This window comes from Ranitomeya imitator, chromosome 1 (genome assembly GCF_032444005.1).
Source record: "Ranitomeya imitator isolate aRanImi1 chromosome 1, aRanImi1.pri, whole genome shotgun sequence".
Taxonomy (NCBI): domain Eukaryota; kingdom Metazoa; phylum Chordata; class Amphibia; order Anura; family Dendrobatidae; genus Ranitomeya; species Ranitomeya imitator.
Genome location: NC_091282.1, coordinates 908,803,317 through 908,830,723, shown reverse-complemented (window position 1 = coordinate 908,830,723; position 27,407 = coordinate 908,803,317). Strand labels below are relative to the sequence as shown.

At 45.2% G+C, this 27,407-nt stretch overlaps 1 protein-coding gene across 5 annotated transcripts in view; it reads left to right on the top strand.

Moving 5' to 3' along the window:
- USO1 (USO1 vesicle transport factor) overlaps positions 1 to 27,407 on the top strand; it is a 189,544-nt gene that overhangs the window by 60,223 nt on the left and 101,914 nt on the right. For 3 of the 5 annotated variants that reach the window (XM_069743471.1, XM_069743465.1, XM_069743463.1), the window contains exons 3-11: positions 897 to 961; positions 2,090 to 2,163; positions 7,946 to 7,957; positions 12,240 to 12,340; positions 14,124 to 14,226; positions 14,525 to 14,580; positions 15,529 to 15,649; positions 23,579 to 23,757; positions 24,585 to 24,725. In XM_069743471.1, coding sequence (XP_069599572.1) covers positions 897 to 961; positions 2,090 to 2,163; positions 7,946 to 7,957; positions 12,240 to 12,340; positions 14,124 to 14,226; positions 14,525 to 14,580; positions 15,529 to 15,649; positions 23,579 to 23,757; positions 24,585 to 24,725 — 852 coding nt within the window. The remainder of the gene's footprint in view (positions 1 to 896; positions 962 to 2,089; positions 2,164 to 7,945; positions 7,958 to 12,239; positions 12,341 to 14,123; positions 14,227 to 14,524; positions 14,581 to 15,528; positions 15,650 to 23,578; positions 23,758 to 24,584; positions 24,726 to 27,407) is intronic. The other 2 variants (XM_069743466.1, XM_069743464.1) reach the window with 1 other exon arrangement.

Below are 27,407 nucleotides of genomic sequence, written 5' to 3'. Positions count from 1 at the left end.
GGTACCTATTCGCCTGATCTAATAGAAGGGTGTAACTACTAGGCTGTTAACCTGGATTCTGTGCATTGCCATAGTGTGAAAAGCGCCACATGCAAGTCTTTATTGTGCATTAATATAGCAGCAGCCACCCCCTCCATGAATTGGTAGGCTGTGAGCAGTTGCCTCATCGGTATTCTTGCACCTGTGTTACTGCTATCTTAACTTCATGGGTCCACTGCATCCTGCTAGTGCATTTGTTTGAAGACCTGGGCAGGTAAAGATCTCTGCCTTTTTGCTGTATTTTTGTCCTTTTAGAAAATGATATACCTGGTCTGGGGTAAGTTGGGTCCGATGGCCAGAGTACGGTGGGGTGGACTCAGGAAGGTCTTTTTTATGCTCTATGCCCAAGTCCAGTGTGAGCTGTCAGGCCTCTGTTCTGGGAGGTAGGCTGAGGGGCACACAACCCTAGCTCAAGATACGTCTGCGGGAAGTCAGATTCAAAGATGGGGCCAAGATTCCCAGCCAGATTCTTCTTCTCCATTATTGAAGTGAGTGGAACCTCTCCTACCTCGGTGCCGACTGCAAAAATCTTTGTAGCGTGGCATGCAGGGGCTATGTCCATCATAGGCCAGGATGGCGCTGAGATGCTGGAGCCCGTCAGCTCCTTGATGAGCAAAGCAGTGAGTGCTATAGCTGGTGCATGCGGTCATGGGTCTTGCCCTACCGGTGACCCATTCAGATAGATCTGCTGGCCGGTTCTTTAGTGGGAATTATTTTAGCAGCTCCTGGCGGGAACTCCTCTGACATGTGTCCTCTCAGGTCAGCATCCTGAACACCTTCTGTTTATTGTTTTTATATTGAAGCCCATATAGTTTAATAAGCCAATAAACTCATTTATTTTCTCTTTCTATGACCAGAAATATCGTGTTGAGGTTGGCACCCAGGCAATGGACCATCTGCTGAGTGTACTACAGTCCGACCGGTAAGGAACAATTACTTTTTCATCTAGTTATAAAGTTACAGTTGAAAAAAGGCGTTTGTTCATCACGTTTAACCTTTTATACTTGCATTACTACCAGAAACCTTGATATCAATACCAATTATTAGTTCTCATATTTTCCATTTATTTGTTTTAGTGCACATGGGTAGAAAACAAAGCAACAAACCTGAAGTGAATGTTTTGTCTTTATTGTAGCAAAAGGAAGAGGTCTCAGTGGGCAACACCATTTTCTTTTCTGCTCTCATTCTTATAAATAGCCGGGAGCATGCTTACATGTGTTTTCAGCATGTCCCAAAGGACACTTCTGTATATACTGAAGTGTCGACTCCTCAGTCAGTGGTTCTAACTCGGCTTGTTGTGTACGAAGCACAAATTCAATTCTTCTCCATAGTATTTTATGTGTGAGAATACTTCATGTAGGTGTGTCCATAAAATTGACATTTATCAAGTATTTATACACTAGAAAATGTGTGATCGTTAGAGGGTCCCTAGTAATCCATATTTCTGAGTGGTCCTACGGTTAATGAACAGATCGGCAGGACAAATGCACAACCACTGATCCATTTTAAACCCTCCATGAACAAAGCCTTAGCTATTAGTCGAGTTGTTTGACTTGGGGCTCGTGCACACGACCAGTTATATTGGACGAGTACTGTCCATGGTTTTCATGGTTGTGCAGAACCTCTCTCTTCAGCCCATTCTACATGCTAGGTGCCTTTCTATTCACCTTCTGTTCTCCTATGGAGACTAAAGTGCATTAAGAAGAGATTTTGGGTATGTCCACACTGCGTCTTTTTCCAGCAGTGAAACATGTCCATTTTTCAAGCAGAAGACACCTTTGGAAACTCTCCTCTCATCAGAAACCCTAAAATCCAGCTTGGCGCGTTTTGAAGGCCTGACGCGTTTGAAAGAGGCAGAAACATATAATGTAATATAAATAACAAGTCGTTTTTCCATAGAGATGAATATGTTCATCCTTTTGTGTATTTTTTGCTGTGTTTTCCACAAAAATGGCGAAAAAAGACTTCGCGTGAACACAACCTTACATTTCATAGACATAAACATATCCTAATACTGAATGGTTTATCCAATGTACATTGTATCTTTCAGTGCTGATTCTGAAATAATCGGCTATGCTCTGGACACACTTTACAACATCATGTCTAATGATGTGGAAGAGGCAGGTAAGTCATGAGTCTCACCTAGATGCTCTCTTATTACTCACCTCTTGCACTTACCATTTGTAAATCGGAATGACGTTTTCACAAAGATATCATCATCCACTGAAATGATTTTACATTATTCAGCTAACAGTAAGCGCCTGTCTGTCTCACAGCCAGAAGTTCTCTTTATTTATTGTGCATTAGTCTTATAGTCCCCATCCCTTGTAGAAAACATATGAAATGTTCTCCATGAACATGATATCAGTGTGAAAGTGCCTAATATACGCAAGTAGTTACCATTAAACTGCCGGTTCCATAGTCTTTTAATAACCTGGGCTTTTTTTTTTTTTTTGTTATCCAGTGCATCTAACCCCCTCCCCTCCCCCCCCCCCCCAAAAAAAAAAAAAATCAAAAGACGAGACAACTTATCAAATAGTCTTAGCTAAAAGCATCCTGCCATGTTTTGCATAGAGAGTTCCTTAGCAGATCTAAGTGTCTGCCATGGTTAGATAGCAGGGGTGGGCATTTAATTTTCCCGAGGGGCCACATGAGAGACCTTGACTGTTGTGGAGAGCCGAACCAATATGATGAAATTAATTGTGCTCAATATTAATATTAGTATATTAGTTGTAATTATTTATATTATTCTTAATTGTATCTCTTAATATTAAGTAGGCTGACATCCCCCTATATAACGTATGAGCACACACATCCTGTCTATATACCATATGAGCCCACATAGAGCCTCCTATATTCAATATTAGCCCCCACATAACCTCTCTATATACAATATTAGCCCCCACATAGCCTCCTATGTACAGTATGAGCCCCCACATAGCCTCCTATGTACAGTATGAGCCCCCACATAGCCTCCTATGTACAGTATGAGCCCCCACATAGCCTCCTATGTACAGTATGAGCCCCCGCATAGCCTCCTATGTACAGTATGAGCCCCCACATAGCCTCCTATGTACAGTATGAGCCCCCGCATAGCCTCCTATGTACAGTATGAGCCCCCACATAGCCTCCTATGTACAGTATGAGCCCCCACATAGCCTCCTATGTACAGTATGAGCCCCCGCATAGCCTCCTATGTACAGTAAAAGTCTGAGATGACATCTGTCCATCTCTGACTAATATTTCTGTAACTCTCTTTAACTTTTATGAGCATTGCAGAAACAATGTAGGTTAGGCTGATGTCGTAGTCCTATCTCTAGTGGTTGGAGGTGGACAGAGTTGTTCATGTATTAGCCATGAAAAGCTGAGATGGAAATAGCCATTTAACCATAGCAACTAGGGCTATTAGTTGATTAAGAAAAGATTGTTAGAATTGGGCTCCTCCTTTAAAAAACTTCTAAGACCCTTCTATATATGTCTATTCATTGTATTGTGAGGGCAGGTTCACAAGGGCTTATAGAACATTGTTCATTTTCTTGCTGAAAACTGACAATATTTTACTCACTTGTCACCCGTGTGTAGTCCGAGTACAATGCGTTTTTTGGAATAACATCACAAAACCATTTAGTTTCCTATGTTACAGAATTGCAACCGTTCCATAAAAAACAGTAGCTATACTATGGCTCCATATGGAATCCTTTGTTTTTTTTGTGCGCACTCATATGCTTGAATGGACAGTTTACGGAAGAAACTAGTGCATTCTGCAATTTTTTTCACAGGCAGATTTGGTCGGAGGAAAAAAAAACGCTCATCTGCACTGCCCCATTGAATAACATTGGTCCGAGTGCTGTCCGTTTTTTTTTTTTTTTTTTTGTTTTTTTATGGATAGCACTTCCACTGAAAATTCAGTCGTGTGAACAAGCTCTGAAACTGATGGCACATTTAATCTTGCAGTTTCCTATAGGAGCACCTACAGGTGCTTGTTACAAAATTAGAATATCATCAAGAAGTTAATTTATTTCAGTTCTTCAATACAAAAGTGAACCTCATATATTATATAGAGTCATTACAAACAGTGATCTATTTCAAGTGTTTATTTCTGTTAATGTTGATGATCATGGCTTACAGCCAATGAAATCTCAAAAGTCATCTTAGTAAATTAGAATACTTTATAACACCAGCTTGAAAAATGATTTTAAAATCTGAAATTATGGCCTACTGAAATGTATGTTCAATAAATGCACTCAATTCTTGGTCGGGGCTCTTTTTGCATCAATTACTGCATCAGTGCGGCTTGTCATGGAGGCTTTCAATCTGTGGCAGTGCTGAGGTGTTATGGAAGACCATGACGTTTTGATAGCAGCCATCAGCTTGTCTGCATTGTTTCGTCTGATGTCTCTCATCTTCCTCTTTACAATACCCGATAGATTCTCTAAGGGGCTAAGGTCAGGCGAGTTTGCTGGCCAAGCAAGCACAGTGATACTGTTGTTTGTAAACCAGGTATTGGTAATTTTGGTAGTGTGGAGAGATGCCAAGTCCTGCTGGAGAATGAAATCTCCATCTCCAGAAAGCTGGTCTGCAGAGGGAAGCATGAAGTGCTCTAAAATTTCTTGGTAGAAGGCTGCGCTGACTAAAACACAGTGGACCTACACCAGCAGATGACATGGCTCCCCAAATCATCACTGATTGTGGAAACTTAACACTAGACCTCAAGCAGCTTGGATTGTGGCCTCTCCACTCTTCAGTCTCTGGGACCTTGATTACCAAATGAAATGCAAAATTTACATTCATCTGAAAGCAACACCTTGGACCACTGAGCAACAGTCCAGTTCTTTTTCTCCTTAGCCCAAGTAAGATGCTTCTGGCGTTGTCTATTGGTCATGAGTGGCTTGACACAAGGAATGTGACACTTGTAGGCCATGTCCTGGATATGTCTGTGTGTTCTGGCTCTTGAAGCAATGACTCCAGCAGCAGTCCACTCCTTGTGAATCTCCCCCAAAATTTTTGAATGGCCTTTTCTTATCAATCCTTTCAAGGCTGCGGTTATCCCGGTTGCTTGTGCACCTTTTTCAACCACACTTTCTACTTCCACTCAACTTTCCATTAATATGCTTGGATACAGCACTCTGTGAACAGCCAGCTTCTTTAGCAATGACCTTTTGTGGCTTACGCTCCTTGTGGAGTGTGCCAGTGACTGCCTTCTGGACATCTCTCAAGTCAGCAGTCTTCTCCATGATTGTGGAGCCTACTAAAACAGTCTAAAGGTACCTTCACACTGAACAACTTAACAACGATATCGCTAGCGATCCGTGACGTTGCAGCGTACTGGATAGCGATATCGTTGTGTTTGACATGCAGCAGCGATCTGGATCCTGCTGTGACATCGCTGGTCGGAGCTAGAGGGCCAGAACTTTATTTTGTCGCTGGATCTCCCGCAGACATCGCTGAATCGGCGCGTGTGACGCCAATTCAGCGATGTCTTCACTGGTAACCAGGGTAAACATCGGGTTACTAAGCGCGGCCCTGCGCTTAGTAACCCGATGTTTACCCTGGTTACCAGGGGACTTCGGCATCGTTGGTCGCTGGAGAGCTGTCTGTGTGTGACAGCTCTCCAGCGACCACACACCGACGCTGCAGCGACGATTGGCATCGTTGTCTAGATCGCTGCAGCATCGCTAAATGTGACGGTACCTTTAGGGACCTTTCTAAATGCTTAGGAAGCCTTTGCAGGTGTTTTTTGTTAATTATTCTAATTTACTGAGATGACTTTTGGGTTTTGATTGGATGTAAGCCATAATCCTCAACATTAACAGAAATAAACACTTGAAATAGATCACTCTGTTTTTATTGACTATATAATATGAGTTTCACTTTTTGTATTGAAGAACTGAAATAAATTAACTTTTTGATGATATTTTAATTTTGTGAGAAGCACCTGTATGTTCCCTATGATATTAATTGTCCGGTCGTCACCAGGCTGTGCTGGACAGAAGAGGTTGCATGCAACTTTTCTCTGCCTGGCTTTGTGCGCTAGGATCATCATCAGGTTGAGAAACGACTAGCTGCACAAAACTCATGAGAAACTAGCCTAACAATGTAAATTAGAAGTTGTGATAAAAATGTACGTTTGTAGGACAGATAAACGTGAAAGCTATTTGAGGACGTACTATATATTTACATTAATACCAGTGATGCTGCTCCTTGAGACAATTTTGCGTTTGCAAAATAGTGACTTCCATACATATTAATGGGTAGAATTTGGTCATCCCCTTATTTTACATTGGGTTCACAGACTTGAATCTTCATTAGGATTAGTGATGAGCAAACGTGCTCAGATAAGGTGTTATCCGATCATGCTTGTGTGCTAACGGAGGCTCTTCGGCGTGCTCGACTACTATGCTCTAGTCCCCGCGGCTTTTCGATAGCCGCAACACATGCATGGATTGTCTGTCATTCAATCCCAGATTGTTGTGGTTGTCAGAAGAGCTGTAAGAAATCCTGTTGAAGACAGTTAGCGCATAAGCATGCTCAGATAATATCTCATCAGAGCACGTTCGCTCATCACTATTTAGGAAATCTTCAAAACAAGGAACAGTAAAGCTTTACCCAAACACCTGAGACGTTGTAGATGTTGAAACATTGCATGTGCTTTTTGAGTAGATATTGACTTGTAGAATTGTAATGCTGCAGTCTATTACCACTTGTTCTGATCTATTCCCGAGCAATCTATTAGCCACTGTTATCTGCTATTGTATGGGCTTTGCATCTGCTGATGGTTTAGTTTGTATATTTAGGGATATGTCATAAATGTCAGGTCATTAGCACAATGGGGCCATTAGTGCCCTGATTGAGTGTTGCAGTACTTGGGCAGAAGATGGAGGAGAAGCGCAGACGAGTTGTCAGACTGTTGTAGGCATTCCCCACAGAGATTGCGGCAGAGAGGTTTATGATTGTCTTCTCATTGTGGCCAGGCATAACGGCCTATGTGAGAACAGAACCCCTCTTCTCCTTTCAGTTGGGGGTCCTAGATACTGCTTTGCCTTGCGTGCTTGCAGTAGGTTGAGCTCTTTAGCACAGGTTACATCTTAGGATTTGTTCACACATGGCACTTATGCTGCAGCATGGCAGTAAAATAATTTGATGTGGTTTCTTGGCGATTAATAGTGGAGCACATGTTTTTGGTTTTTATCCTTCACTGTTACTCGCCATATCAGTTGTTGGAGAACTGTGCGTTATTTGCTGCTCTTTTCTCACCCCAGCTCCACCACTTTTGGACATACCCGTAGGACATCTTGGAGTTGCTGCTAGTTTGCATTAGACCTGATAAGGATGTATGACCTGTTTTGTTATGTCCGCCTTCAGTAATTCAGGAATTAGCCGCTTACTCTGATTTTGCTCCCTTGCCAAATTGTTCATGCAGTTGGTCGATTCCCTTCGTGGAGCCTCCTTCCCAGAGATGCAGGTGAACTAGCACCTACGAAAACACTGCTTCTGGCAAACAGACAGGCTGCTTTTGTTGGTGCAGTGACCCACCACCACGCATGCACGTTTCACTGTCCGCAACAGCATCATGTTGGACATTGTCACATTTGCTTTTTTCCATGTACCTTTTTGCAAAATGTTGTTTGTGCATCGTCCGCACTTGTGCAGTATTAGATGGTAGCAACGCTGTTAACACTTCTTGAATTTCTGCCGTTATTTTGCTTTGTAGCCAGGCAGATCTGTGCGTGAATGATGTCCTGCTATGACAGGAGCTCCGCCGTTGCTCGGTCTCTGTCGTATGTGACCGTGTGGCTTGTTAACATGGCATGCTCCCATCACCACCGATGTATACCTTGTATATTCTAGCCTTCATTTATCTGTCTTGTGTTGTAAACTTTTCTTTCTTTCTTCCATGTCTTTGCAGCCGAATCTGAAGGTAAAATTGGTGTCTGCCTGCTGTTCTCATCCCACATACTCGCTAACTGGTGTTGGTTTAGCTTTGTCTTTTCCCATGTACTGTAGATCCCTAATGATCTACTTTTTAATATGAGCAGTATTTTATTCAATTTCCATGGGTTGTATCACATTAGAATCTATGATCTTTTTTTTTTTCTTTCCTCTTGTCCAATGGCTCTGTGTCTATTATTGCTTTTCAACTCTATTAAAGTCAATTCAATACCAGTCACAGTCTATGAACAGAAGGGGCGATGTTTCTGGGGAAAAACAGACTTGTCTTGCTAATATCACGCACTCCTGTTAAAGGGGATATCTGGGACTTTGTAAAAAATAAGTGTGCTTAAGCACTAACAGGCAGATAGTTGCTACTTACCTGCCTGTTAGTTGCTACTTACTTGCCTGCCCGACTTCGTTCTTTCGCAGCACAGAGCGGTCACAGACTGCTCCTGCCGGCGATTCAGCTGCCTCTGCTAACATCATTTCGACAGAGTACCGGCTTCTTTTCCAATGGGGCCTAACTGCCAATATCATGCTGATTGGCAGCCGACTCTCCCAGTTAGGCAGCGGGGAGTTGGCTGTTAGTCAGAAAGACATTGGCAGTCCTGCCCTGTCAACAGAGCAGAGCTGAAAAAAGGCCCCTGCTCTGTTGAAGTGCCATCCCAGATATCCCCTTTAAAGAGGACATGTCACCAGATTAAAAGTGACCAATTTTTGCTATTCTTTTATTGCCACTGTTCACCTAAATATTCCAGTTTCTTCTTTCCACCATATAGCTCCAGAGATATGGGCCTATTTAATTAATGCTAATTTTTATGATCTGAAACAAGGGGGTGTGGCTCCCTGCATAATAATGCAGAGCCACCTAAGGCCAGAATTGTGTGAGCCACGCCCCCTTGTAAAGACAATTTAAAAAAAAACACCCATAGCTCTTCAACTATATAGTAGATTTTAAAAATGATAACAAGTTGAATACTCATCGGAGCTGCTATAATAAAATAAGCGGAAAAATTACTACTTTTCACCTGGTGACAGGTCCTCTTTACTTAAATAAGATCTAATTCTAGTATCTCCAAAAAGGACCAATAACTAGATGATACTGAATGTAGGACATATCTGGTCTGTACTAACATACTACTAACAACACCTAATTTATACTCTAAAGTGAAAACTTTGCTATAACTAGACTGAAATGTCCACGCTGTAGCTTTATGAAACCATTAGCAGATTAGAATCTGTGTTTAATGGTGGCATTGTGTTCCTTTTAAAGCAAGCATTTTGAGAGGTAAAAGTAGCGTGTGTACTCGAGTATAAGCTGAAGCCCCTAATTTTGCCACAAAAAAACTGGGAAAACTTATTGACTCAAGTATAAGCCTAGGCTGGGAAATGCAGCAGCTAGTGGTAAATTTCAAAAATACAAATAGATACCAATAAAAGTAAAATTAATTGAGACATCAGTAGGTTAAATGTTTTTGAATATCCATATTGAATAAGGAGCCCCATATAATGCTCCATAAAGTTCATGATGGGCCCCATAAGATGCTCCATGCAAAATACGCCCCATATAATGCTCCATAAAGCTCATGATGGGCCCCATAAGATGCTCCATGCAAAAAATATGCCCCATATAATGCTGCACAAAGGTTAATAATGGCCCCATGAGATGCTCCATATTAAAATATGACCCATATAATGCTGCACAAAAGGTTATTGATTGCCCCATAACATGCTCCATAGAATAATGCTCCATAAAGGTTTATGGCTCCATAATATGCTCCATAGAATGCTTCATAAAGATTGATGGCCCCATAAGATGCTCTATAGAACAATATGCCCCATATGCAGCTGCTGTGATTAAAAAAAAAAAAATGACATACTCACCTCTCGTCACTGGGGGCCAGTTGCCAGTGTCCTAAGCAGGCGGGGACACCGGTGCACTATGGGGGTCAGGTGCGGGAGTCGCCGCTGGCTCAGGACATCGGCACTTGCGATATTCATCTGTCCCTGTTCCACCACTGCGCGCCGCTGTGTCTTCCGGGTCTCTGCAGTGACTGTTCAGGCAGAGGGCGGCACTAAACATATCATCGTGCCCTCTGACCTGAACGTCGCAGCCAGAGGACGCGGAAGACGTAGTCCGGCGGTGGAACGGGGACAGGTGAATATCGCATGGCTCACCTTCTCCTGTCATACTCACCCTCTTGGCACTGTCTCTGCACTTCCCTTCTTCTCCGTTGTCCTGGGGCGGCAGCTCCTTCCAGTGCTGAGTGGTCACATGGTACCGCTCATTAAAGTAATGAATATGAGCTCCACGCCTATAGGAGTGGAGTCGCGTGAATATTCATTACTTTAATGAGTGGTACCACGTGACCGCTGAACACAGGAAGAGCTGCCAGTGCCGGAGACCATCTGAGAAGCAGGGACATGCAGAGACCGCACCAGGAGGGGGGTGAAGTATGATATGACAGCCGCCGACTCCTGCCGCTCCCCTGCTGACTCCCTGGGACAATGACTTGAGTATAAGCTGAGAGGGGCATTTTCAGCCTAAAAAAAATGGGCTGAAAATCTCGGCTTCTATACGGTATACTGGATATACAGGGTATTCTGATATAGCACAGTCTTCAGGTTTCTAATTAGAGGAAACTTCAAGCTGTAGGTGTACAGTAGGATAGGAGTATACGTATTCATGTGTGTATATTATTATTATACACACAATTGCCATTTGTTGTCTGGCAATGTTCTTTATTTTGCTACATGGTAATGTTTTTAATGTTTTTAATTTGTCAAATTACCGTTTTTTGTTTTTTTTTGGATGATCGAGTGGTAGATTAGGAGCAAGCTCCATAGTCAAGCTCCATTAAAAAATCATTCTCCTCACATTTCCAATACTAAGAAACAATAGAAGCTGTCTCGTAGATAAAATTGGGCCTATCTGGGTCCCACTAAGTGATACTAGAATGTTAAAGGGACTCGGAATGACTGCTACTGCTCAAACAAAGCATAGCCACTCAGTGCATCATGGCGTGGCCAAACATTTAATGGGAATCTATCAGCAGGTTTTTGCTAGCTCATCTGACAGCAGCGTGATGCAGGTAAAAAGAAGCTGAATCCAACTGTGTATCACTTAGTTCCCTGAGTGCAGCAGGACAGACACCGAGTTTTTAGATTTAGCAATGCAGCAGAGCTGATAAAGCTACCCCACCAGGCTCTGTGTGAGCATTGTCCGTAGACAGTGAGCTGCGAATCACGGGATGGGACAGAGTGGGACTATCATTCATAGCTGCTGTAGTCCAGACAATGATAATCACTAGGTGATGTAGCCTTCATTGTAAGTAACAGCATACAGCCTGACATGTGGCACATCCTTGAAGTCTGTGTTTTAACCCCTATCTCGTTCTGTCCTCAGAATACATAGCAAAAACCTGCTGACAGGTTTAAGTGCAACTTCCCACCTGCTTGTTTTCCTTTTATGTCCGCCTTCCTTCTTTTTTGCTTGACAGCCCTGGCTTCATAGAGCATTGCTCACTCACATTCTCTACACCTGTACACAGTACAGACATCCACTCTCTACATCCGTACATGCTCCAGTCACACACTTTCCACCTGTACAGACACACATGATCACCCTTTCTACACCTGTACACAGTGCGTACACACACAGCCACACTACAGTCACGCACCCCCCCATATGTACATGTCCAGTAATGCCATATTGCAGAATGTTACTTATGTACGTCTGTCACACAAGGGTTCTGCCATACTGAAGTAACTGTACAGGGGCAGTGTCATTAATAAAGTATCTGGGACTGGGCGCATATATTCAGCTGTGATATGTTATTTCTTTGGTACTCACATGAAGAGCGGCTAGTCAGATTTTGTGTCTGGGCAGTGGGAGCACCTTCCCATAAAATCTAATGCCTAATCTGAGATATCAGCAGTCTATTGAATAGGACTAGATGAGTCTGCTTAACGATGACACCATGCTGGGGAAGAGGGGCGGCACAAGATGGAGAAGGCATAGCGCTGTTACAAAGTAAATACATTATATATTTATCAAATGCAGACCTGCTTGTCTCCAGTGTTGGAGGCTGGAGTGCCTTCCACTTTGGGTATTTTCCACTATTTCTTTTAGCATGCCCAGGATCTGATTGTGGGGTAAAACCACCGAGGGCACTTTCACCTTCACCATCATTACCATTAACACAGATGACAGCACATTCTAGTCCTCTACCATTTTACTTCTAAAATGTGTGTGATTCCTTTTACAGAGGAGAACCAGCAAGTGCAGACAGACGACCTGGGAGTCCAGTTCACAGAAATGTTCATTAAACAGCAGGAAAATGTCACAATGGTACTCTCTATTTTAGAGGTTAGTCTCTTCTGTTTCTTCTTTTTGTCTTCAACAAGTGGCTGTCTGGTAAAAAAAAAAACTTCATCTTTTTATTTCTAGATGCCACAGCAGATAAAATATTTATATATATTTTTAAGATTGCAGGCCATGCCCCTCCGCATACATTTTTTTCCTTTCATTTCCCTGGTTAGGAGAACTTTGCTTTCTTATCCCTGCAGTATGAGGCAGTCGTAATGACGTAGAAGTGAAGGGCATTTTGCAGAATCCACCGCTCTGGTATCTTGCTTCTTCCTGGCAGTACTTACCCTGGGTTCTCATAGAGGACCCTCAGTGACAGTTTGGGATTGAGGAGATTGTTATTTCAGGGGTAGAAACAGGCAGACCATAGGGCAGACCCTCACACAGGCGGAAAAAGAAGCTGCTACGTCCACCATATATTATACCCTCCTGCGTCCTATAGAGTCCCAAATCAGCCTGGTTGTGGTACTCCAGGACGCTGCTGCCGGGAGTGCCACTGTTGGCCTCGTACACGTGACGTTACACTGCAACGTATGGTGCATCCTTAAGAACCTAAAAATGTTCACTTTTCAGAGAAATGCGGTTTTCCTTGTCAGGTCATAGTTCATAGCTGGCACATGGGCAAATTGCATGGAAACGCCAGACTGTATATGTAACTGCTGACTGTTAATTACTAAATGTGAGCAGTGTTTGTAATAAAAATGCACAGATATTAAAATTGGATTCAGTGATGTTCTATTTGAATATTACAGATGATAAACTAAACATTTCGTGTGCACATTAATTCCTCAAATACAAAACATAGAAGATCTGTCACCAAGAAGGGAATCTGTCTCCAAGTTTTTGTCACCTAATCTGAGAGCTGCATAATGTAGACAGAGACTCTGATTCCAGCGATGTGTCACTTATTGGGCTGCTTGCTGTAGTTTTGATAAAATCGGTTTTTATCAGCTGAAGATTATCACTGGAGGACTAGTACACCTGCTGCCATGTAGTTTTCCATATTCATGAGCTCTGGAAAACCCCACCCACAGCACTGATTGGCCACTGTATAAACTGTGCATAGGCAGAAGGCTGCCAATCAGTGGTGTGGGCGGGGTTATACACAGTTCAGAGAACTGGTAGATCTGCAGCAGATAAATCGGTGATTTTATCAAAACTGCAGCAAGCAGCCCAGTAAGTGATGCATATCACTGCAATCAGAATTTCTGTCCCTACATTATGCTACATTCAGATTTGTTGTCAAAAACATGGTCAAAGATGTTTTTTAATAATTTGTGCAGTTAATGTTGTGAAATTTGGTAACTGATGCACTTAAAAGGGAAGCTATCATCAGAAAATAGCCTTATGATTATTAGGGTCTTGTATTACCTGTATTTTTAAAACATTTTTGGGATTTTTTTTTTCTGTTTGCTTTGCGATCTTTATAAAATAAATAAAAATTATTAATCTTACCATTTTCACACTGGCCACTGGGGCGATTTTAGACTCGTGCTTACTGTGAAAAGAATCGATCACAGTGGCACATACTGTAGGATACAATACATACGGCACTTTTTGCTTGACGTTGTCCAGGTACCAGTAATTTTTCACCTTCCAGCCGTATTTCATGACCACACAAAGAAAACTTATTAAAAAGTATCTAACAATGCAAGTGACTGAGCATGTAGTAAATGTGGAGCATAGCACTTGCCCCAATTTTGTGGTGCAGTTCAAGCTTGAATTATGGCACTGGTCTTCATAAATCTGCTCCATTATTTCTCTGTCTCATTTACTTTTACAGGAATTTGACTTCCATGTTCGATGGCCGGGTGTGAAACTACTGACAAGTCTTCTGAGACAGCAGGGCCCTCAAGTTCAGCAGATTATTTTGGTCAGCCCTATGGGTAAGGGTCATTTGCCACAATGACTGGTCTTTATTATTTGCATGCTATATATTTTATAGATCTTTTAAAAGCACCAGATTTTTTGGAGTTTGTTACTCTGACCGACTACATAAGTTTAGTACTTCATTGGAGCGAGAACATTTGACAGTAGTGGAGTCTGCTAAATAGCCCTGAAAGTGCCAAATAGGAGGTGTCGGTCATAGTGACAGATGCTTCATTTTGGTCATAGCTGTCACATAATATCTCAGTGTGAACGATGTTAGGTTATATTCTATAATGAAGAAATCTTCTTTTTCAGGGGTTTCCAGACTTATGGATTTGCTAGATGACTCCAGAGAGGTGATCCGTAATGATGTAAGTCAAAGACTAAGCCGTGAAATGGAAAAGAATCATGTACTGATATAGTACATTAAAACCTTGCTACATCTGTTTATCTTTTTGATGTGTGTTTTAGTTTGATTTAACCTATGTGCAGATATGTTTTTCTTTTGTTAGACCCCCTTCACATGTCCGTTTAAAAAACATGTAAGCAGGAGATGGTCCGTTTTTACTATCTGTATGATTTTCACTTGGCCATCCCTGTGTACTATCCATGTGCCGTCCGAGTGACGTGTACTGGAATAGACTGTAGAATAGAAATTCCAGATTTTTAGATGTTAAAGATATGCAAAAAGTGAGTTGTGTGTAGCTTACTGTACATGTAATAAACTAATAAAATGCAAAAAAAAAAAAATAAAAAGACTTATTTTTGGTAACCAGCAAAGGTAAAGCAGAGAGCTGATATTATCAGGCTGGGAAGATCCATGGTTGTTGAGCCTTTCCCAGCCTAAAAATACTAGATCACAGCTGCCTCGCAAGTCCACAGGTGGCACGTCACATGAGATGCTTCAATTCTGGCGCTTCGCCTATGCTCTTCCTGATTGCCCTAGTGTGTTGGCAATCGTGGTAATGGTAGTTGGGGCTGATGTCAGCTGGTAATTGTAGAAAAACACAGCTGACATGAAGCCCCGATGTTAGTAATGGAGATTTGTCTCTCCTCTCAGACACCTATTACTAACTAAGCACTAAAAATAAAACACACACAAAAATAGTTTCTTGAAATAAACATTCCAAGTCTTCCCCTTGATCACTAATTTCTTAAAAAAATAAATAAATAAATACGTTTCCCATTAATAAGTATTGTTCTCCATCTAATTATAGCTCGGAGCTTTCAGTCGTTAAAGTAATTTAGCGTTAAGGCGATGATGACCTGGCATGAATGTGCTCAGGCCGCCTGAAGGTAACTTCTCTTTTGTACTGCAGGGCCTTTTGTTGCTACAGCAATTGACAAAAAGCAATGCCGCCATACAGAAAATTGTAGCTTTTGAAAATGCTTTTGAGAGACTCCTTGACATCATTACAGAGGAAGGGAACAGCGATGGTGGTGAGTGTGAAGTGGTGAATTACAACGTTTCTTTAACTTGAGAACTTGGCTAATAAATAGTTTTGTGGTTTCCATAAAATGGAGCTTCAGGGAGGTTGCTTTACTCATCGGACCTCATATGTAGTTCACCCTTCATGGTGGGAACCATTTTATTATGTGGATTGTGTTAGGATGCTTTCACAGTCCGTTCTGTGTCCCCGTCAGGGCATACATTCTAGATTCCCCTCAAAACTGGGTCCGGACGCATGCACCGAAAGAGCCAATAGACTAATGGTGATTGCAGAGCCAGCGTGTGCTCTGCTGTGCACTTATTAAGGGAGTATACACCTACAGGAGGCGGACACTCGGACATAGTCAACTATTTCTGACTGTCATCCTCCTGCAGGTGTACACTTCCGATTGCTCTGCCGTCACCATTACAGACTATGGCCGCGTAGGTGCCTGTGTCTGACCCCCATTTTGCAGGCGTTTTCAAACATATGCTCTGACGGGTACACAGAATGCAATGTGAAATCATTCTTATTGATTTTCAATGTTATTTTCTCAGCATTTGTGATGATGGACGTTTCAGAAGCACAGCAGGCGTTCACAGTTCCATGCTAGTATTATTATTAAGAAACTCTTGGTAAAGGGTTATTCCCATACCCTGTCTTCAGCAGTGCACTACTTGCTTTTGTTGCTTCATTGGGGTACACCGTTAACCATGGGGTGTATGCTTCGGTCGATAGGAGGCTGACACTATGCAGAAAAAAAGGAAAATGGCTCCTCCTCAGTGGTATCCACCCACCGACTGGCACATAGCACGCCAGTTTTTGCTTAATGTCAGTAGGAGGCAAACCTGGATCTATTCCCAGACCCGTTGTTTCCTTTTCAGAGCACCTGTTGTGTTTTATTAATCTTTTTCCCTTTGTTTTACAAGTTTTTTTCTCCTTCTACAGGGTGCAGATTTTTCACCCTGTTTTCCCACTATAGTGCGACCGAGAGAGCAGTGTGGAGTCACGCACATCAGTCACTCTCGGACCCGCAGGGCAGGACCTAATCCCCTGTCACGGTGCTTCAGGTTGATTCCCGGTGGCCGGTCCTACCCTTTTGCCCTCCCCACCCCTCTCCTTGGAGAGGGCTGGGAGGAAGACCGTGATCACCAGTGGTGGCCTTCTCCTTTACTTGTTAGTGGTTGACAGTCTTCTGCACCGTCTGGACCCAGGATGGTGCGGGAAGGAGGATACCTTATCCCAGTGTTCCTCTCCTACCCGCGGGCTCCTGATGTTATCCTCAAGGGGCAAAGAAGTATTCGGAACTCCCTTTTCAGGTATGTCCCTGACCTCCCCGCGGTTTCACTCCGCACTAGCGCTTATTCGCTGCGGTGCCCCAGTTAGATTTAATGGCCATCTTCGGCCCTTCGTTAGCGCCCCTCTTTTCAGCAACTCCCCCTTCTTGGCCACTCACCGCTCTTCTTTTAGATTGCGTGCTTTCTTTCCAATGAAAGCTCGCCTTTATCACAGTCCTGGCATTTCTGGGCCACACCCCCCCCGCAATTGCTTTGTCAGCCTGCTTCTTCCTCGCTTGTTTTTAGGCCTATCACAGGGCCTCTTCTCCTCGGTCAGTACACGCCCACCGGTGGCATAGCCAATCAATGGGTGGGCTGTTGCATCGCATTACCGGCAGGCGTACTGGCCAACCATGCCTCCTGCAGTGTTTGGACTCCTCCATCTTTGCGTTGCCGCCTGTATCAGCCTGCACGCACCGCTCCCTTCTGCCACAGTTCTGCGGACACACAACCTGCAGAGGGACACAGCAGACCACGCTGCCTCAGCTGGATCGTAGCTGACAGTGGGTAGGGCTTTGTTCTACCCTATTCATTTGGTCCTCCACAGCAGTATCTGCAAACCTCCCACTTATGCCCAACTCTAGGGAGGCTCTCCCCTGCCCCTCGAAACCTACAATTACTAATTACACCTGCGCCTTCTGTAAGAAGAAGTGGCCCTCAGATCAGCCCTCACCTTTCTGCATCTCAGGAGTCCCCCCACTGTCTGGGATGAGAGCACACCCTTTCCTCTGGAGTGGGCTGTCGCTATGTCGCAATCAGTTTCTGACCTGACCAGGGTGTCATAGTCCCTGGTCCAGTTCCTAGTGTGAGTTCCAAACCTGTCTGCAGCCACCAGTGCTCCGAACATCTCTCATGGTGATTCGCATGCACCTGACCGCAACCCTGATTACGTCCGATCTGAGGCTATATCAAGGAAGCGAGCTCTTCCAGCTCTCCGGGCCCCTCTACATCCTCCAGGATGCCCTCCTTATCCCATGCCCCCTCTTCTGAGGTGGCTCAGAATTCAAAACTTCAAGATATAGTTGATAGCCTTATTGTGGCGATTGCGCAGACCCTTAGTGTTAGAGGATGAGGCTCCTGTCAAGGAGCATTCCGTCTCCTTCAAACGAGCAAAAAACGTCACTCCCGGATGTTTTCTAACCACTGGGGAGTTTAATTCAGTTGTTTCCAAGCATTGGGAACTCCCTGAAAACCGCTTCCCAGGGAGGAAACTGCTGGATGTTCTTTATCCATTTAGGCTGGGTTCACATTAGTATATGTGTGCGCAGCGTATACCTGCGTACCGATCTGCATGTGTCTTGCGTACATATATTTAACATTGTGTACGCAGGGACATGCATTTGCATCAGTTCGTATGCGGATGCGTACGCATGCGTCATAGCGGTGTTCAGCAAACGCAGTATGTTGCATTTCTTGAGGCGTCAAATATGTGCAGGCTTGCGCATGCGGATGAGTGCGTCAAAACAATGCATTACTGTCTATGGGAACGCATTGGTACGCTAGGACGTTTTGGCATGCGTTTACGCATGCTGTTGATGCGTTGTGAACAGAAATGCTGATATGTACTTAGCCTGCCTTAGTCCGGACCTCATTAGTAAATGCACAGACTCCCCTACCGTTGATCCGCTGGTGTCTCGCAAGACACTTGTGTCTCTGTCGGATTGTGCTTTTCTCAAGGATTCCACAGAAAGGCAGAATGAATCCTTAGCCAAGTCCGCTTTCGACGCAGCCAGTGCCTCCTTAAATCCCATTTTTGCTTCTTCCTGGGTATTTCTGCCTGGGCAAGAATGCTTTGTCAGGGTATTCTTACGGCAGTTGCCCGGATGTGCTGGCCTCTTTGGCAGACCACATCATCCACGCTGGCAAATTTCTGTTGGCAACTTCCTTGGATGCGGCCAGTTGTAACGCCCGGGCTACCAGCTACATCGTTGCCATATGCCGTATTCTCTGGCTTAAAGTTTGGAACGCGGACCTATCATCTAAAAAGTCCCTCACTAACCTCTCCTTCCAAGGTTTTAGACTGTTTGAATCCAAGCTGGATCAAATAATCTTGGATGCTACCGGTGACCAAAGTACTTCCCTTCCCCAGCCTCAGTCTAAACGACCATTCAATAGGAAGCGATCTCTCCAGTTTCGCTCCTTTCGGCCCTTTTCTCCTCCAGGGACTTCCGCTCGCTCACCTGCCCCAAAGAGAGAGGAGGAAGCCGTCCTTCAAACTGGCTCCTCACTGGCGTAAAAGGGGTGGATCCTCCAAACCCTCAGTCTCGTTCCAACAGGTTTGTCTCAACCTGATGGGTTACCCCCACCTGGGAATTCCTCCGGGGTGGGAGTCCGGCTTCTACTTTTCCGTGACGCCTGGTTGTCATTGATCGTTAACGCCTGGGTCAGAGAGATTGTGACTTCAGACTACAAAATCAGGAAGACATTTCTTCCAGTGTCGTCTACCAAGACTCTCGGCTCAGGCTCCAGGTTTTCTTCAGGCCATCTCCCTTCTATGGACAAAAGTTATTGTACCCATTCCCTTGCACGAACGCCTTTCAGGATTTTACTCCAATCTCCTAGTGGTTCCGAAGAAGGACGGATCGATCTCTCCTTCCGATTCTGGATCTAAAGCAGCTGAACCGTCATGTTCGGATCCGTCATTTCCGGATGGAGTTCCTACGTCCGGTTATTGCCTCTATGGAGCCAGGAGTGTTCCTCTGCTCTGTGGACACTCAAGACCCTTATCTTTACATTCCTGCCTGTGTCCAGCACCAGCGTTTTCTCCGTTTCGCTATTTAAGAGAAACACCATCAATTCACAGCCCTTCCCTTCGGCTTGGCAGTGGTTATGGCCATCCTTCGCTCCAAGGGGATTCTCATAATCCCCTACCTGGACGATCTGTTTATCAAGGGGCCATCTTCCCAAGACTGCCGTCTGAGTCTCCAGATCACCCTGGACACTCTCGTCCATCTTGGCTGTATAGTCAACAGGGAGAAGTCCTCCCTGACCCCAGCTCAGCGTCTGGTGTTTCTGAGCATGAGGTTCGACACAGTTGAAGCCAAGGTCTTCCTTCCAGGAGAGATTTCCCCTCTTCTTCAGGGGATCCATGCTCTAAACCGTCCATCTCCACATCCCCTACGTCTCTCCATGAGCGTTCTGGGGTAGATGATCGCCGCTATTGAGGCCGTGCCCTTTGCCCAGTTTCATACCCGTCCCCTTCAGCTGGCCCTCTTGTCTGCTTGGGACAAGAGGTCCGCTTCCCTGGACCAGCCCATTCTGCTGCCTCTCAGGGTGAAGCAGTCTTTAACATGGTGGACTCTCTCCTTCTCTGTTCTGCATGGGAAATCCTTCCTCCCTCTCCGCTGGCAGATCATCACCACCGATGCCAGTCTCCTCAAATGGGGAGGGGGTTTTCTCCATCACACAGTACATGTTTTCTGGACTTCCAAGGAGGCCGCTCTCCCCATAAATCTGTTGGAGGTCAAGGCAGTTTACCTTTCCCTTCTTCACTGGCAGACCCGCCTTGCAGGTCACCTGGTCCGCATCCAATCGGACAATGCCACTGCTGTGTCATACATAAATCATCAATGTGGGACGCGCAGCAAACAGGTCATGGCGGAGGAGACATACTAGTCTGGGCGGAATGTTACATTCCCACGATATCAACCTTCCATATACCAGGGGTCGACAATTGGGCAGCTGACTTTGAGTCCTCAGGGTCTCTCATCAGGCGAGTGGTCTCTCAACACTGCCGTCTTCGACCTGATATATCAGAGATGGGGCACCCCGGACATTGATCTGATGGTGTCTCTGATGAACAACAAGGTGCCTCAATTTGTAGCCGGGTCATGCGACCCTCTAGCCATGGATTGCGACTCTCTAGTGATTCCGTGGTCCCAATTTCTGCCTTACCTTTTTCCACCTCTCCCGTTGATTCCCAGAGTCGTAAAAAAAGATAAAGGCGGAAGGGATTCCGGTAATTCTGGAAGCATCGGACTGGTCCAGAAGGGCCTGGTATATGGAGTTGCTAGACATGCTCTCTGATGTCCCCTGGAGGCTTCCAGACTGTCAAGATTTGCTCTCACAAGGCCCCTTCCTCCACCAGAATTCACGGTCTCTGAATTTAATGGTATGGTCGTTGAGGCCGCAGTTCTGACGGAGGCCATTTTTTCCCAACAGGTCATTCAGACCATGATTAATGCGAGGAAACCAGCCTCCTTGCGTATTTTTCACAGATACTAGAAAGCCTTCTTCCGATGGAGTGAGGAAAACAATTCTGTACCTATGTCATTTTCTCTTCCTTCCATACTGAGGTTTCTTCAATCTGGTCTCGACTCATGTCTCACACTCAGTACCTTTAAGCACCAAGTCTCTGTGCTTTCGATTCTTTTTCAGCTAAATCTGGCCTCTCATCCCCAAGTCAAGACTGTCCTTCAAGGAGCCTCTCACCAGGCACCCCCTTATTGTCCTCCGGTAGAGCCGTGGGATCTTAAAGGGAACCTGTCACCCCCAAAATCGAAGGTGAGCTAAGCCCACCAGCATCAGGGGCTTATCTACAACATTCTGTAATGCTGTAGATAAGCCCCTGATGTATCCTGAAAGATGAGAAAGAGGTTAGATTATACTCACCCAGGGGAGGTCCCGCTGCGGTCCGGTCCGATAGGCGTAGCGGTCCGGCCCGGGGCCTCCTATCTTCTTACGATGACGTCCTCCTCTTGTAGTCACGCTGCGGCTCCGCCGCAGGCGGACTTTGTCTGCCCTGTTGAGGGCAGAGCAAAATACTGCAGTATGCAGGCGCCGGGACAGGTCAGAGAGGCCCAGCGCCTGCGCACTGCAGTACTTTGCTCTGCCCTCAACAGGGCAGACAAAGTAAGCCTGTGCCGGAGCCGCAGCGTGAATACAAGAAGAGGACGTCATCGTAAGAAGATGGGCGTCGTGGTCCGCTCCGGGGCCTCCTATCGTACCCGGACCGCCGCTGGGTGAGTATAATCTAACCTCTTTTTCTCATCTTTTAGGATACATCGGGGGCTTATCTACAGCATTACAGAATGCTGTAGATAAGCCCCTGATGCTGGTGGGCTTAGCTCACCTTCTATTTTGGGGGTGACAGGTTCCCTTTAACCTTGTTCTCGACGCACTTCAGCAACCTTTGAACCCATTGATGACATCTTGTTTTCTCTCCTGTCTTGGAATGTTGCCTTTTTATTTGCCATTACGTCCATCAGGAGAATTTCTGAATTAGCGGCACTATCCTGCCATTCCTCGTTTCTTATTCTACATCAGTACAAGGTTGTTCTCAGGTCCGTTCCTTCCTTCTTGCCTAAGGTGGTCTCTTCATTCCACATTAATGAAGAAATTGTCCTTCCTTTGTTCTGTCCCTCTCCAGTCCATCTCCTGGAGAAGTCTCTCCACAAGCTTGATTTGGTCAGAGCTGTTCGGATCTATCTCTCAAGAACTGCTGCTTTTCGTCACTCTGGCTCCTTGTCATTTCTGAGGGTCGTCATAAGGGGCTTCCAGCTTCCAAGTCCACCATCGACCGTTGGATTCGTTTTGTGATACTGGAGGCATATCGCGTTCAGGACAGACACTCTCCTCCGGAGGTACGGGCTCACTCCAGACGAGCCGTGGGGGCTTCTTAGGCAGTTTGTCACCAGGCCTCTGCTTCGCAGATTTGTAAGGCTCCAACCTGGTCATCTTTGCACATTTTTGTGCGTTTTTGCAAGGCTCATACCCATGCCTCGTCTGATGCAGGCCTGGGAAGGAAGGTGCTGCAGGCAGCGGTTGTGCACCGTCCTACCAAAGTCCTTTCTTTTTCGTTTACTCTGTTTCCCACCCTCAGGGGGACTGCTTGGAGATGTCCCATGGTTACCTGTGTCCCCCAATGAATCGATAAAGAAAGAGGGATTTTTGGTACTCACCGTAAAATCTTTCTTGCAGCCTTCATTGGGGGACACAGCACCCTGCCTGGTTTTGTGCCTATGTTGGACCTATGCGTCCTTTTGTTGGACTAGTACATGGTTCTGTTTTTGGCTTCTCCTACTGCTTTGACACTGACATTCTTTGTGCCAGTCGGTGGGTGTATGCTGCTGAGGAGGAGCTATTTTCCTTTTTTTCTGCATAGTGTCAGCCTCCTAGCGACAGCAGCATACACCCCCATGGTTACCTGTGTCCCCTCATGAAGGCTCCAAGAACGATTTTACGGGAAGTACCAAAAATCCCTCTTTTCATCCTTCCTGATTGCTGGGATTGGATACTCTATATTAATAGTTCAGGCAGTAGCACTGTCATGCTGTTAGCCCAAACTGTGTGCACTCTTGATCAGACAGCTTTGCCACTGAAGCTGGCAGGTAACGGTGTCACAATAATCAGCAAGCCTTAGAGCAGTTCTTCCAAACTCGCTATGAAAGGGCTTGTAAGCACTTAATAAGTTCAGCCTCCGCTGCTGCACACAGCGCTGCCGGACCCCTTGGCCTTGAGCAGCAAACAAAATAAAGAAGATTTGGAAATAACAGTAAACACAAATTTAATTGATAATTCAATTGCAAAGTAGGTTGTGTAGTTCAAGCACTTTACATCTTTGTAGATTTTTTAAAACTTTTTTTTCTTTACTTTTGTTGTAGGAATTGTAGTGGAAGATTGCCTACTGCTGCTCCAGAATCTGCTGAAGTATAACAACTCCAATCAAAACTTCTTCAAAGAGGGCTCCTACATCCAACGTATGAAGCCGTGGTTTGAAGTGGGGGATGACAACTCTGGATGGTCTGCACAGAAAGTAACAAATCTTCATTTGATGCTGCAGGTAAATATCCTAAATTAAAGGTAATGTGTCACCAAGTTATTGCCAGCTAATCAGAGAGCAGCATAATGTTTAGACATAGACCCTAAATCAAGCGATTTATCTCTTATTGGCTGCTTGCTGAGGTTTTCATAAAATCATTGTTTTGTCAGCAGGAGATTATTCCTAGATGACTAGTACACCTGCCTTCAGGTAGTCCTTCATATTCATGAGCTCCGTATAACCCCGCCCCCACCAGTAATTGACAGCATTATGTGAACTCTGTGTGTAGGTAGAAAGCTGCCAATCAGTGGTATGGGCGAGGTTATACAGAGATCAGCATTTAGAGAACTGATAGATTTGCAACACATGAAAAGTTGATTTTATCCAAACTGCAGCAAGCAGCTCAATAAATGATACATCACTGGAATTAGGGTATCTTTCCCTATATCATGCTGATCTCAGATGGGGTAACGAAAACCTGGAGTTCCATGAAATAGTAGTAAAACTAATTGCATTATATTATCCTTGATAGCCAGCACTAAAGAATATATTTTCTGCAGAGCGGAGTTCTATGTAATTATTCAGTGTGGTCCAATCAGAACCTTATTTTCAATAAATATCTGATAAATTGGTACATTTATGTGTAACTGTGCCCTAAATCATCATCTTCGACCTGCAGATTATTCTAGATATAGTTTCTGACCTTCGTATATTCTCATCCTGTCAGACCCCACAAAAGTGATGGGAGTAGGACATTTCTCGTTTCTGACAGGCTACATTTTTTTCTAACCATATGTACATTTGAGGAATGATGTTTGACGGACAGTTCACTGTGTTCCTGCTTGCAGTTGGTCCGGGTTCTGGTATCTCCAGGGAATCCTCCAGGGGCGACTAGCAGTTGCCAAAAGTTCATGTACCAGTGTGGTTTACTGCAGCAGCTCTGCATCATCTTGATGGCGACCGGGGTCCCTGCGGACATTTTAACAGAAGTAAGTCACTGGTAATATGACTAACAATCTGAAACAATCATGGTGTGCCTTATAAGATCCCTTTGGGGGGAGCATCTGTAGTAGCTGGAGCATGCAGGCTGCCAATTATGTCAATCCTAACGGTAATCTGTCACCCGTAGAGGTGAGCTAATTGGTTTGCAGGAGCATGGTCCAGCAACCATTTCAGTAGCCAGGAGCCCTGCTTTTTCCCCCTGGCATGACGGCATTCCCAGTGTGTCTTCTGATCGAAGAGCTGCCAGGGATTCCCCAGGTAGGAAGCAGTTCATAGGGCTCTTGTCCAGTGGCCACAAATTACTGACATGGCCGCAAGACCAGGATCCGGGGAATCAATTCTCTCTGCCATAGTCACCAGATTTTGCATTAGAAACTGCATCTATCTATTAGACTTGTTGAGGCTGGTGCACTTACTTTGAAAAAAAATGTGCATGAGATTATACAGTCATACTGACTTGGGATATACGCAGTAAGAACACCATCCTCATCAGGTCTAAGAGATCTAACTAATAAGTGAAATCTGATGGCACTCACTTTACCGGGGGTTTCTTACTAATGATCTTTATAACTTATCTGCAGGAAACGTAGGATCTGTATGATTTAGCGATGTATGCATCACTAGGACGAGGATTCCTCTATGCCCTCCTGACATAGCTTGGATCTCCAACTTCAGTGATACTCAGTTGATAAATGTTAGAAGTGGGAAGCCCCCTATAAGCATTTTCTAGGCGCTTTTCGTACTACTTTCGTGCGATTACTGCTTGAGCTTGGAAAGCTTTTGGTCGATAGGGTAAATGTCACATCTCTAGACCCCTGTTCACACAGAGGACCTCCATTCTAGTGGGAGTGTAAATTACAGTCTGTACTGTATAGAATAGTGCAGGAAATTGTCATAATTTCATCCAGTAAAAAAACAACATAAAACAAAACTTTTTATTTCTCCTTCGCCTCATTGGGGGACACAGACCGTGGGTGTATGCTGCTGCCAATAGGAGGCTGACACTAAGTGATACAAAAAAAGTTAGCTCCTCCCCTGCAGTATACACCCTCCTGCTGGCTCTCAGCTAACCAGTTCTTGCTTAGTGTCTGTAGGAGGCACATGGGTCTGTTTCAGACCCCAACGTTTTTATTTTATTGTTTACTTTTCTGTAAATTTTTATTTTTTAATTAACGGAGTGAAGGGGGCGACGGTTCCTTTCAAGGTTCCGATCTCCCCCAAACCATCAACAGGCGAGCACGGCGAGTATACCTCCCCGTACCCTCTCCTGCGACATGGGAAGCCTTGCCTGAGCTCACTTCAGGGGCGACGGTTCCTTTCATGGTCCCGATCTCCCCACACCAGCAACAGGCGACCACATGGAGTGTCGCCTCCATGTATCCTCTCCTGGAGCCAGGCCTATAGCCGGACAACTGGCCCTGTCCACCCGGACTGAACTCCGTGGCTGTACAGAGGCCGCTCTCTATGGCGTCCGAGCAGCCCCCACTGTCCCACCACTGTGTAAGCGGATGGCACAAGGAGGCGGACGGTTCCTCTCCACCTCCCTAACAATCGGATGATGGATTGAGGTTTATCCCTGCACCGTCCACGCTGCACAGAACAACGCTGAAACCCACATCCGCGGCGGCTCCATGCCGGGACGCGCATCAATGGTGAGTGGATCCATCTTCAGTGGGAGATTCACATGCTGACAGGCAGCCTCAGCCACTTACCTGTGGCCCACCTCTCTGAGGTAACGCTCTGGATGGCTTCAAAAATTTAGCCCCTGGCTTCGGCCGATTTGTAGGCCGCATCCTGGAAGTCTTGCCTGGAACGACCCACTGGTGACGTCCGCCGGCTACAGAAATTTAGGCCCCGGCTTAGGCCTATTCAACATCGTGTCTGTGGCTCCGCCCCCCAAATTGGCGCTTCTCGCTCTCTGCGAGATTTTATCAACTCTGCAGCTCCCGGTGGCCATCTTGGTCCACCCGGCCAGCTCACACTGGGGTGACAGTATTTTTGCATTAAAGGGGCACATCGACTCTACATCAGTACCCGGGTAAGGAAGTACCTGGTCTTAAAGGCACACAATTAGAAGTCCCTGGTCTTAAAGGACACAGACCGAGGGCCTAACGCCAGACAACCTGTCCTGTCCACCTGGAGACCTGAACTCTGTGGACATATAGAGGCACCCTTTTTGGCGTACGAGCTCCCCCCTCTGCATCACCACTATTTAGTGGATGATGCAAGAGGGCGGACAATTCCTCTCCACTTCCCTGTTAAGAGGTTGATGGATCGAGGGTTCCTAATTTTTATCTCTGCACCGTGAAAAGAGGAGATGGCAAGAGACTATGACCTGCTGGATGCAGCCGCACATTCTGCCATGGGGCAGTTTAACCGGGTAGAATCTCCTGTGGTATACCTACCAGTATCCCTACCTGATGGGTCATCAATTAAAAATACCACGGACTGTCAGATAGCAAATCTGGTTCGTTCCGTCTTGCGGCTTCGGGTCCAGCGCTCTATCCTCCCTAGCGGCCGCATGGATTGCTAGAGCAATGGTCTCCTGGCTGGAGACCTTAACTACCTTGATTCACACCAGCAACAACTGGCCAATCAAATCTTTTGAGCGGGAGACTGACAAAGGATTGTATAAGGATTGTCCAGCACAGTCTAGATCTAAGGGATCT